This window comes from Bactrocera neohumeralis, chromosome 4, assembly GCF_024586455.1.
Source record: "Bactrocera neohumeralis isolate Rockhampton chromosome 4, APGP_CSIRO_Bneo_wtdbg2-racon-allhic-juicebox.fasta_v2, whole genome shotgun sequence".
Classification (NCBI taxonomy): Eukaryota; Metazoa; Arthropoda; class Insecta; order Diptera; family Tephritidae; genus Bactrocera; species Bactrocera neohumeralis.
This window is the reverse complement of record NC_065921.1, coordinates 84,177,619-84,190,171: the sequence shown is the minus strand read 5'-3', so window position 1 is coordinate 84,190,171 and position 12,553 is coordinate 84,177,619. Positions and strand designations below refer to the sequence as shown.

General features: G+C 35.8%; 1 protein-coding gene across 1 annotated transcript in view; it reads right to left on the bottom strand.

Moving 5' to 3' along the window:
- Window positions 1–10,748, bottom strand: part of LOC126755554 (spondin-1) — a 178,590-nt gene extending 167,842 nt beyond the window's left edge. The window contains exon 1 of the mRNA XM_050468210.1: window positions 9,152–10,748. Coding sequence (XP_050324167.1) covers window positions 9,152–9,779 — 628 coding nt within the window. The 5' untranslated portion in view covers window positions 9,780–10,748. The remainder of the gene's footprint in view (window positions 1–9,151) is intronic.
- Window positions 10,749–12,553: the final 1,805 nt, after the last annotated feature.

Genomic DNA, 12,553 nt, shown 5'->3' with positions numbered 1-12,553 from the left:
GCTAACCACAGATGCATACGGCTCACCTCACCTCACCGCAACAAACATTACCACCACAGCTAGCTGCATATTTGTCTGTATATTTGTATGCACACTGGTTTGTGCATTCGAATCCAAATATATTTATAATCCCATATCTTTGCACACATTCTCAAGTTGACGTCATATGCCAACAACATTTCCTTTTCCGCACGAAACTATTACCGTCATCAGGAATTTACTGCACATACCAACACATAAACACACACTCGTACATACATAAATGCATATATAGATTTGGTTAAAAAAAAAAATTCCCTCACACATGCTAAGTCGGCATTGTGGCAGATTAGCGTACAAATATGTTTATAAGCGGCAAGTTATTTGTATGAATAAGAGCGTGCTTGTGAGTAGTGCAGCACGTAAATGCGTGTATTAGTGTTAGTGTGTGTGTGACTGTAGTCTCGTAAGGAAGTCCGGCTAAGAAATGCGTTTTGTACGTGCTTATCTTGCAGCGGCGGCGCGATGATACGGAAAACAGCAACGGTTTTATTTTCTATTCTGCATTTGCGATGGAGAGATGGAGAAGGGTGTTTTCGTGATTCTCCTGCTTCTTATTGCAATGAAACTGACAAAGCTGGAAAATAGTTGAAGCGGTAGTTGGGGTTGAGGAGTATGGTGGAAGTTGAATTAAATAACTAAATTTTTGAAGATATTTAAGAAAAGTAATTTATAAAATTATAAAATAAAAAAATTAAATTAAAAAAAATTATAGAAATTAAAAAAAATTTAAAAATTTAAAAAAATTTTAAAGAATTATAAAAAATTATAAAAAATTAAGAAAAATATTGTTTAATTATTATAATTCAAATTATGAAATAAATTAAAAACAAAAAAAAATTTAATTAAGTAAATTTTTTTTTAAATAATAAAAATAAAAAAAATTAAAAAAATAATTATTTAAAAATTATTAAAAAAACATAAGGAAAAAATTTATAAAAAATTAAAAAAAATTTTTTAAAAATTATAAAAATTTAAGAAAAATATTGTTTAATAATTTAGAAAAATTATAAAATAAATTAAAAACAAAAAAAAATTTAACTAAGTAAAAATTTTTTAAAAATAATAAAAATTTAAAAAATTTTAAAAAATCAAAAAAAAAATTAAATAATTAATTGAAAGTTATTTAACAAACAAGAAAAAACGTTAATATCGGCTGAACTGAAGCTATTTATTATTCACAAAAGCATTGTTTATGGCACAAAAATGTATAAAAATGGCTTTGCCTTGATTTTTATCGGTCAGTTTGTATGGCAGCTGTATACTATAGTAGTCCAATCTGAAAAATATTTTCAGATATGGTAGCGATACCTAAAATAATAATCTGTACAGAATTTTGTGAAGATATCATTTCAAAAACAAAAGTTTTTCATACAAGGATTTGATTTTTAACGATCAGTTTGTATGACAGTTACAAGCTATAGTTGTCCGATCTGAACAATTGCTTGGAAAATTGTTTTACTATCTGGGATGCTAACTCATGACAAATTTTGTGAAGACAGCTTATCAAATATAAAAATTCTTCATACAAAAATTTGATTTGTACCGGCCAGTTTGTAAGGCAGCTATATGCTATAGTGAGCCGATCTAAATAATATGTTCGCAGTTTTGCTGCCTTCCTTTTCACAATAATCCATTGCGAATATCTCGGAGATATCTTGTTAAATAAAAAGGTTTTTCATACAAGGACGTGATTTTTATCGGTCAGTTTCTATGGCAGCCATTTACAATAGCTGTCCGATTTGAACCATTTTTTCGAAAATTCCATTTTAGTCTTAGTTATTGATCTTTGCAAAATTTCGTGAAGATATTTCATCAAATGCATAAGTTTTCCAGGCAAGCACTTGATTAAATAAATATACATTTTGTTAAAAAAAATTTTATACATATTTTTTCCACACATAAAGCCTCATTCAGATAAAGAACTTTACAAATTACTTACAGTCTATCATTCAACTTAATCAAAACAGCGTAATTTTTTTTCAATTTTCATTGTGCAATTTTATTCTTCTGCTTGTCAATTTCGACTATTACTTGTCAGTTGGCTGCCATTTTACATTTACATTTGTGATTTGGGTATTTTTAGTGTAGCTTTCATTTTATTTTGCCTTTCAAGTCTTTGTCGTATTTATACCAAATCAATCACTTGCAAAAGTGATGTGCACGAAAGAAGAAAAAAACCTCTCAATAGAATTAAATTTCTAATAAAATGCAATTTAGCTGTTGCTTCATTTAAACAGTCATTCACACACACACAGCAACCAATTATATACTAACCATATGCCACACATATACTACATATATAGATACATGCAAGTAAAAACATATATACACACACACAAGTAAGCATATGTACACAAAAAATTAACAACAGCACTGCATGTAGCAATCACCGAAAATTGTTACTCATACGCCACCGCGTACGTAGTATGCACGAAATTGCTCGCAAAACGAGCGACTTGAGTGCGAATGCACTTGCTGCCAGCCAAACAGTAATGAAGTGAACAAACAAAAGAATGACACAGATTTCTACTTAGTCAGCCACTGCCAGTCACCAGCCACTAAGGATACGCCGAGCTGCGGCAGAAGAATGATGTGGAAAGAAGCGGCAGTGCATACATACACACATCGAAGTATACATATGAAGTAGAAATTTGTGTTTGTGAGTGTCTGCAGCAGGATACACAATTGTGCCAAACAAACACAATATTTGCAGATAAGCGAGCATGAAGCGCTTGATATGTTTGCTTGGAAGCGAGAATGCGCCTGTGGTAAAGGAAATGAGTAAGTTGCGATAAAAGAATGAAATTATTTAGTTGTGGCGAGGAGTGGGCAAAGAAGATAGAGTGTCGGAAGAAGTAACGGAGATCAAGTTTTTTAGAAGCTGAAACAATTTGAAGAAATTTTTATTAAATTTTTTTCAAAAAAAAATATTTTTTCGCAGACCTTTGCAAATTAAAAATTCAAAAAATAATATTACATCAAAATTGTTTCATTTATGTGAACACTTTTAATTCAATTTTTAAACTCTTCACACAGTTCTTTAAGCCAAAAACAATAATATTACAAGCAATAAACCGCTTACTTGAATTTCTCGTTTTAATATCCTCTATTTTTGCTTTATATTCCCGCAGCGCTGGCCGTTAAAGCGTTTTCCTCAACATCCGTTGCACGTATTTCAGCTGATTTCCTGTTTACGCGCGCTCGCGCGCTCGCTCGCTCTCTTTCCATTTCTTTCTCTCTCTCTGTCTAACGCGCTCACAGGCGCTAAGTCCACAACAATTTTGGCAAAACTACAGCGCGCCATAAAATACATACATACATACATATATATGCAGTTATATAACTGTATCAGCAGCGCGCAATGTTTCACTCTAAGTCACGGCATTTCAATCTAAATCCCCAAAAGCCCTTAGCGACTCACTAAAAAATATTAAGTGAAATTTCTTTGCAATTTTTCAATGTAATTTCTCGGCAATTTTCGCCAGGCAAACGCCAAAAGGAAATACGTCAAAAGAAAAGCAATAAAACAAAAGCGACACAAAGTCAGCAAAACAATGACAGAAATAAGCGAATAAGCGGGAGAAATGAAAATAATAAATTCGATACTAGCAGTCGCAAAAAACGCGTAAAAGTTCACGCAATAACAATAACAACAAAGAATTTAAAGAAATCTAGTGTCTTAAGGAACAACAGCAAAAACAGAAAAAACAACAACATTTTTAGAAATTTAGTGTCTAGTGTCTTAGGAAACTACAACAACAACATTTGAAGGAATTTAGTGTCTTAAAAACAACAACAACATTTGAAGAAAATTTGTGTCTTAAAAAACTACAACAACATTTGAAGAAACAGTTTTAAAAATTTTAATGTCTTAAGAAATAACAACATTTTAAGAAATTTAGTGTCTTAAAAAACAACAACAACATTTGATGAAATCTAGTGACTGAATAAACAACACCAACATCATTTTTAGAAGTTTAGTGTCCGAAAAAAAAAAACAACAACATCATTTTAAGAAATCTGGCGACTGAAAAAACAACAACAACAACGTTTTAAGAAATTTAGTGACTGCAAAAACTGACTCAGCACATCGCTATTTATTGCTGCTGACAGTTTGTAGCTTGCAGCGGAAGAAAATTCGCATTCCTCATATTGTTGTTGTTGTTTGCAGTTGACTATAATTTTTTCCAGTTGCCGCAAATATCTTTTGTTTTCAACTTAATGTTACACAATGTGGCAGCTTTGCTGTTTTATATTACATTTTTTTTTGTTATTGTTATTGTATTGCGATTTGAGCGCTGCGCTGCGTCAGCTGCACCCGCTGCGGGCACCTACACCACAACAAACACATAACTGCTTGTGTTTCCGTGCGTCGTTTGTCATAAATTCGCGCTGCGACAAAAGCAGCTCACCACAATACACTAACAACAGCAATAACAATAAGAGAAACGCCGCCCGTAAAAGCAATGAACCCAATGAAATTGCTTGCAGCTTGCGTTGACTGAAATTGCAATTTCGTTGCAAATGTCGAATGTTGTTTCCTTTGTCATTTTTGCTTTTGTCATTTTGTGCTTTTCTCTTCATCTCCTCATTTCTTGCTTTGTCGCATTCGTTTTTTGTTGCCCGCCTTGTCACAAATATTGCACTACCTTGCCTTGCAACTCCGCGAGCGCCAAGCTTTAGCCAAAGCCAGCACAGGATACACAAACACACACACACATAGACAACCACACTTAGCCTAGCGCCTAGCTGCAGCTCTAACACAATTTCCAAAGACTTACAACGGCTTTATGCGCCGCCGCAGCACACCACAACATCAGCTCGACAACATTTCATCTTTTATAGCAAACTAGTTTTATATACTCCCCCTACACCCCCTCTCGCCAACAACACATTTGGTTGCATTCGGCAAACTTTTGTTGCTGGCTGCCAGTTTTCTCCTCGTGTGCTTTATGTGCCACACATCTACCATATATCCTAGTTCTTGCCATTCACCATTCATTTGTCGCTTTGTTTTGTTTATTTTCGCCATTTCCTCATTTTTGTCTTTGTCCGTTTGTCATTGCGATTTTTTCGCCGTCACTGTTGCAATGCAGCAGTGTCTGTTTGTTTCTGTAAATAAATGGCACATTGTTATTTCAAGTGTCCGTCCATGCATCCTGCAATTGTCCCTCGGCACACACGCCTCGTCAACCGCCTCGTTCGGCATGTCGTTTGCTTTCAATTCCATATCTTTCGCTTGTTTTCACATTTCTGCCAGCTTTTTGTCCTAAATATATTTTTGCTTTCAGCTTTTTCCTGTTTTTTACCGTTTTCAAGTTTCCTTTGCGTTGCGTGTTGGGCATTTGAGATTTTCGTTTCTACATTGTGCTCTGTTGTGCCACTTCTCGCTCTCAAATGCCTTTTATCGGTTTAAAAATATGAAATAATCTTGAAATGGCTGGCAATAACAATTCAATTGTCGTGTTTTTAGGGTCCAAAGGGTGTTATGGGAGAATCTCGGTTTACATAAGTCATTTGACGTATAAGAGAGGAGCATAGATTAGAATAGCAGAGGGAGATGGTATATGCTTCCAAAAATGTCTTAAAGCTGCAGTTTGCACCCATTACATATGTACCAGAAATATACTAAAGGATATACTAAAAGTCCACAGTCAGTTGGAAAACTTTCGGAAAAGTTTTTGGTTCAGGAATTGCTAAGAATATGAACTAAGAGAAATTCCCAATACGACAAGATAAAATGGCTTCCATCTTCCTACAAACAGCTATTTCTAAAACTAAACGGAGAGAAATAATGGAAAGTCCGCTAAGTTCTTTAGCAAGGTCTTGGCAACTCAGACAATGGGGTTTTCAAACTGCCGAAAGAGTCCGATTCATAAAGTCCGGAAAGTCCGATAAGTCCTTCAGTTAGTGTGTGACCACGCAAGCAAATGGGGTTTCAAAACGGTGAGAGAGTCCGATTCATAATTGATGGAAAGTCCGCTTAGCTCTTTAGTAAGGATAGCCCGATTAGAACAGATCTTATCAAAGAGCACGTATTTGTTCTTCCAAAAAACATATGTACGCTTCTTTTTTTACCTTGTTAAGAAAGGAAAAGTCGGAAAACCTATAAAGTACATATCGTCACCAAAAATAAGGAAAAGGAAGGAAAAGCGTTATAATAAAAATCACTGATATTGAAACAAAATTTGAGTTTTGGTTATATTTTAGTTATCATACACTCATTTTGGAACAAAATTAGAGTTCGGGTTATAACTGGTGGCGCAAAAATTACCTTCTGTTCAAAATTGAACATGTTCATTGCTTCAAAGAGGCGAAATGTACCAATACACTTGTATTTAGACATTTTTATATTCTTTACAAATGTTAAATAAGAATGAAATATTTCTCAGCTTAAATACGGTCTTTATTTTCCCCCCACCAGTGGTAAGGATCTAAAGAATCTTATTTAAGTTTTAATGTTTGATCATACAAATCAAACAGTTTGATTCTACAAGTCAAACACCTTCCGATGTTTTTTAGAAAATGAAAAACTTTTTAAAAAAAATGAATAACTTTAATTCTGCTTGTGGATTATTTTTATTTGGTCTTTTAAATTCTTTTTACATCAATGGCATTTTCCATCACTTTTGCCAGAACTTCCGGCGATAGGTCCGCACATTCTTGACGGATATTGTCTTTAAGAGCTGCAAGACTCTGAGGCTTGTTCACATAAACCCGCGACTTCAAAAAGCCCCACAAAAAGAAGTGTGGAGCGGTCAAATCAGGCGATCTTGCTGGCCAGTGCATATTGCCAAAACGGAAGATTAGGCGCCCGGGAAATGCATCCTTCAGCATATCGGTTGTGGCACGCAGTGTGGCGTACCATTGGTTATCTACGTGTATTCGCATGTGTTTACTACACAAATGTCAAAACAGAACTGACATTAGAGGTCAATTGCAAAATTTATAGCATCTTCTGATAGGAGGATTAGTTTTGAGCCATCTTGTATGTATATTAATTTTTATATCTGAAAGCGATTTTCGAATTTTTTTTTTGATGATACATTGTTTTGCATTTTAGGTATATCGTCACCTATAATACATATATACAAATGATTAGCGTGTTGAACTGCATCGATATAGCAAAGTCCGTTTGTCCGTGCGTCTGTGTATACATGAATTGGTTCCTTAATTTTTCGAGATTTCGTTATGAAATTTTGTAGACATCTTTTTAAAGTTAATAAGCTGCTTGTTTATCAGAATCGCCATTATCGAACAGCTATAGCATATAGCTGCCATATAAACTGACCCAACCAAATCAAGTTCTTGTGTGGAAAACTTTTTCATTTGGCGAGATATCTTCTCCATATTCGTTATGAATAATTTTCCAATACAACGGCATAATATAGGAAGAAATTTTCCAGATCGGAGCGCTATAGCATATAGCTGTCTTACGAATTGGCCAATCCAAATTAAATCATTGTATGATAAATTTTTTAATTTGACAAGATGTGTTCACCAAATTTGGAAAGGATTATTATCGTAGACATTTCTATAATCTCCGAAGAAATTTTTTAAATCGAACTACTATAGTATATAGTTGTCATACAAACTGAGCAATCAAAACTAAGTCCTTGCATGAAAAACATTTTCATTTGACAAGTTATCTTCTCTAAATACGGTAGAGGTTATTGCCAAACCCAACGCTAAAGTTTCCGAATAAAAAGTCTAAAATTGGATCACTATAGCATATATGTAGCTGTCATGAAAACTAACCGATCAAAACCAAGACAAAATTCTTTCCATACCCTTTTATATTGTAATAAATGCACTTGTGAAAGTTATTATTTTTTCTTGTTTTTATTTTCATTCCAAAATGATTTTTTGATCATAAAATATTGTTGATTAGATCATATGAGCTGAGAACCGTCTTTGATAAAAATTATGCCAAATTGAAGAACTCTTAAAAATAAAGGAAAAACGCTCCACGAAGAAAAATCAATAACTTTTTCAAAAGCAATAGTGAAATTAAACCAATATGTGATAATAAATTAGGGACACGTCTTTTAATTTTTATTATGTATTTCAAAACTGTCTTTTTATAGAATAAGGTCTTAGACGAGGTTATTACACAAAGAAATCCATGCTGTGAAGCTGTTTTCCATTTCAGGTGAAAGAGAAATATTTCATTTATCAGAGCACATATAATCCCTGAACCATGAACTTGACTACTTAAGTAAGCTGTTATGCACAACCGTATAATTTTCATGTACAAATATAATCATCATAATCATAACAATTAATTATTTCAAAAAAAATAATTTATAAACCGTTTGAGAATTACAGTTTCCAAGAAAGGAAATTTTTAACAAATTCCTGGCTTATAATGATTGTACATAAATTTATCACAATAGTTACTTTCTAGCAATCATTTCATTAAAAAAAATGTATAAACCGGTAGAGAATTACAACTTCCAACGAACGAATTTTTCAGCAGATTGCTTTTTTATGACGATTGTATGTACATATATTACAACAGTTACTTTCTGTCAATTAATTCTTTCGATAAAAAATTTATTAACCGTTTGAGATTTACAGTTTCCAAAAAACTAAATTTTTAACAAATTCCTGGCTTATAACGATTATACCCAAATTTATTACAATGCTTATTTTCTCGCACTTAATTCTCTAAATAAAAATTTTATAAATCAGTTGAGAATTACAACTTTCAAAGAAAAAAATTTTTAACAGATTCCTGGCTTATAACGACTGCACATAAATATATTGCAATAGTTCCTTCTAGCACTTAATTCTCTAGACATTTTTTAAATCATGTGAGAATTACAGCTTCCAACGAACGAAATTTTTTAAGTTTCTAAGAGATTGTTGACTTATATCGATTGTACATAAATATATTACAATAATCACTTTCTAGCAAATAATGCTGTCGAAAAAAAATATATATAATCCTGTTGAGAACTTCACAACGAACGAAATCGCTCGAAAAAAACTTGCTTTATTTTAAACAACTTTTTTCAACTTTATTTAGTCACATTGTGCCCATTTTCGTATTATCTCACACTACCTAAACTTTCTTTTTTTCGTATTCCTAACCGTATCCACTCACCTAAAGTTTTCGTCCATTGCGCGGTTGGCCTCCAATCCGGATAGTGTTTGGGGAATAGATCACGCGTCCAATAGGTGTGCAAGACAACCTTATAAACAGCCAGACGATCCAATTGACAACCGCTCACCGGCAACGGTTGAGTGGGTGTTGCGGGCGTAGTTGTTGTTGTTGGTGTAGCCAACGAAACGCCACTAAATTTACTACTGGTGTAGTAGTGATTCTGATAGGCGGCGGAAGCAGAGTCACTCGAGCTGCTGCTGCTGCTGCTAAATTGTTCATTATTGCTGTTGCTGGCATAATTGAAGTAATTATTGTTGTTGCTATTGCCATTGCTATTGGTGTTGTAGTCAATATCATTGCTCTGCCAAGCTTTTGTGTACTCTTGTTGTTGTTGTTTGACTTGCGCTTGTTGCTGCTGTTTTTGTTGTTGTGGTTGTTGCTTTTGTGCCTGATTCTCCGCCACAGTGTAGGTGTAGATGGCTGGATTCGATATGAAGGAGGGCTTGTAGCTGCTCAAGAGCGCCGGTTCCGGTTGCGGTTGCGGTTCGGGCGAGGGCAGGGCGCTGCACAGGCAGACAAGCGCAAACAGCAGCAAGAGCATTTCATAGATGTTGACTGTCATTTTCATTTTCTTGTTTTTGTTTTTGTTTTATGGCTGCTGATGGATTTGTAAGTATTTTCTAATTAAATATTTTATTGGCTTTGCGGTTGCCACTCCACTTTTGTTATTGTAATATTTTTTGCACGATTTTTCTTCTCTAAATTTTCACTAATTTCCACTACACACACTTGACCCTCAGCCGCAGCGTACGCACGCACTGGCAACACACACGTTTACCGTTAATTTTACCGGCAAAAATAGCTACTCACGCATTCAACAGATATTTTTTTCACTGTGTATCTATGTATCTGTGTATTTAGCGCCTTCGCCATGGGCTCTTTTGCCTTGTGCGTTTGATTTATTGCCTGTTTTGCTTTGCTTTTGTTGTAATTTACGCGTAATACCGTTTATTTTTGGCCGTACGAAATTGTCACTCATCAGAAGACGCTGGCTGTCGGTTCCGCAGCCTCGTGCGTGCCTGTCCCTTATTTGCCAGCAATAAAATCTCCCCTCTCACTTTTTTCAGCAGCCGTGGCGAACACTGACAGATACTCGCTTATTTTCTGACACACCTGCACTTCGGTTGCCCACGTAAGGGCATTCAACAGCGCACACCAGCTCCGGACAGCTTTATTTCCACGTTTTCTTGAAAACCAGAATGATTTTCACACAAATTTGCCGTTCAACACCTTAACACTTTATTTTTTTTTAATATTTTTTAAATCATTTTTCGCTAAATTCAATTCGTTTGCGCTAAATATTTATTTTCACTTATGTATGTCGTTTAGCCAACAATTCTGCCTTGCTGATTCTACTACAAATCAGCTGCTGCTTCTTCTTACAATTTGGTTTCCACATCAACGTCACAAACTTTATCCGCTCTCGATTCGTTCACCGTGCGTAGACGGCGCTTTGTCGTTTCATACTGAATTCTGAATTTTCAGCAGCCACGCCAAGTCCCAGCAACAGCAGCCAGCCAGCCAGAGCAGTTCCGGCCTGTCAACCTGGCGAAACGCTGAAGAATATCCCAGCGCACAGTCCAAACTCACAAGCATACAGGCATACACACACATAAGCTTAACGGTAAATGCGCTCACGTGCTCTTAACGGTATATTTAGCGTAGGCAATAGTGGGAAATTCTCTTTGCACACGTTGAAGAGCTCTCTTGCGAGCATATTTGTTGACAGCGTTACTTCTGCTCGCAGTGCCTTCACACTTTCTCAGTTTGCTTGGTGAGCGTAACAGCCTGTTGCCTGTTATGGGTAATTTTTTTAGACACCATTGTTGCTGTTGTTGTGCTTTTTAATAAATATTATCTTAGTAACAGTTTACCGAAAGGGTTGTTGAACTGCAGGAAATTTTAAAGGGAACTGTATTTAAGTCAAATTTAAGGAAGCGCTCGTGAAAAGCTAATATGACGTATATATTCGTATAACAGAACACAGAAATACTTCTTTGCTGTCGTAGATACCGCTTACATGGATACAGTCGCGTTGAAGACAGCGTTTTTTCTCTTCGCTATTTCGCGCCAATTCCAGCCAGGTCTTTTTCTACCTAATCTCTCTAACGGAATGGAGGTATTTCTGTTCCTCTGCTTCCACCGGCCAATACTGAATCGAAAACTTTCAAAACTGGAGTGTTCTCATCCATCCGGACAACATGACGTAGCCAGTGAAGCCGCAGTATCTTAATTCGCTGAAATATGTCAATATCGCCGTATATCTTGTACAGCTTATGGTTCCATCGACTATGGTTCCAAAATATACGACATTATTGTGACTGTCAACAGTGACGTATGAGCCAAAGCGCTAATGCGATGACTGTTTATTTGGTGATAGAAGATTTTTGTCTGAAACCACGTTTGGTATCGCACGGCTCCCAGAGCACACGCTGGTGTCTTCTCGCCCAAAAAAGGAAAGAATGAGCAAATCCAAAGTGAAACGATGCTAATTATCTTTTTTGACATCAAAGGCATCGTTCATTTGTTCCTCTTGGACAAGCCGTCAATGTCAAGTTTTACGTGGAAGTCCGCAAGAGACTCAAACGAAGAGTCAATCGGGTCCGACAAGACATCGCTGCCGATTGGAAGTTGCACCACGATAATCCCCCGGCTCACACCGCCTTTCTTGTGAACAGCTACCCAACCAAGGCCGGCATCCCAACGCGGCCGCATCTGCCCCACATCCCAGATGTGGCCACCCTGGTTTTTTTTGGTTTCCTTGCCTGAAAAGGGCGATGAAAGGCAAGCATTTTGAGACGACAGAGGGGATCTAAGCAGCATGCACCTCGGCACTCAAGCTATTACGGAGAATCCTTTCCCTGACGCCTTCGATGCTTGGAAATCGCACTGGCAGGAGCCTATTTTGAAATTTTTTTTAAAGAATTGTAACGATTGGTTCTATAAATATTTTTAAATCGACTCAGTCGTACTACTTTCCGGACAACCCTGTAGAGGCAGCTCCTTTTCGTACTGTCCTAGACGGCGTTAAACTCGACGAAAAGATGGTGTATGTCGATCTTCTTTTCGCTGATATTTCCCAAGATTTCACGTTTCCCTAATTTTTCATGAGATACTGGGTTCAAAGATGGTACCAAAGAGGAACTCCTATAACCTACGTTTCTTTAATTATTGATATATATACCACGTGCTAAGAACGTTTATGGTTTATTTCAATTTTATTATAAAGTCTAAATTTGTTCTTAGGTACTAAATCGTTTCCGGATTGAGGGTAGGAAAGGTAAACGAGAGACCATCGGTCTCGTTACTATTTTTTGGGCATATCTCAATGTTCTAGATAGG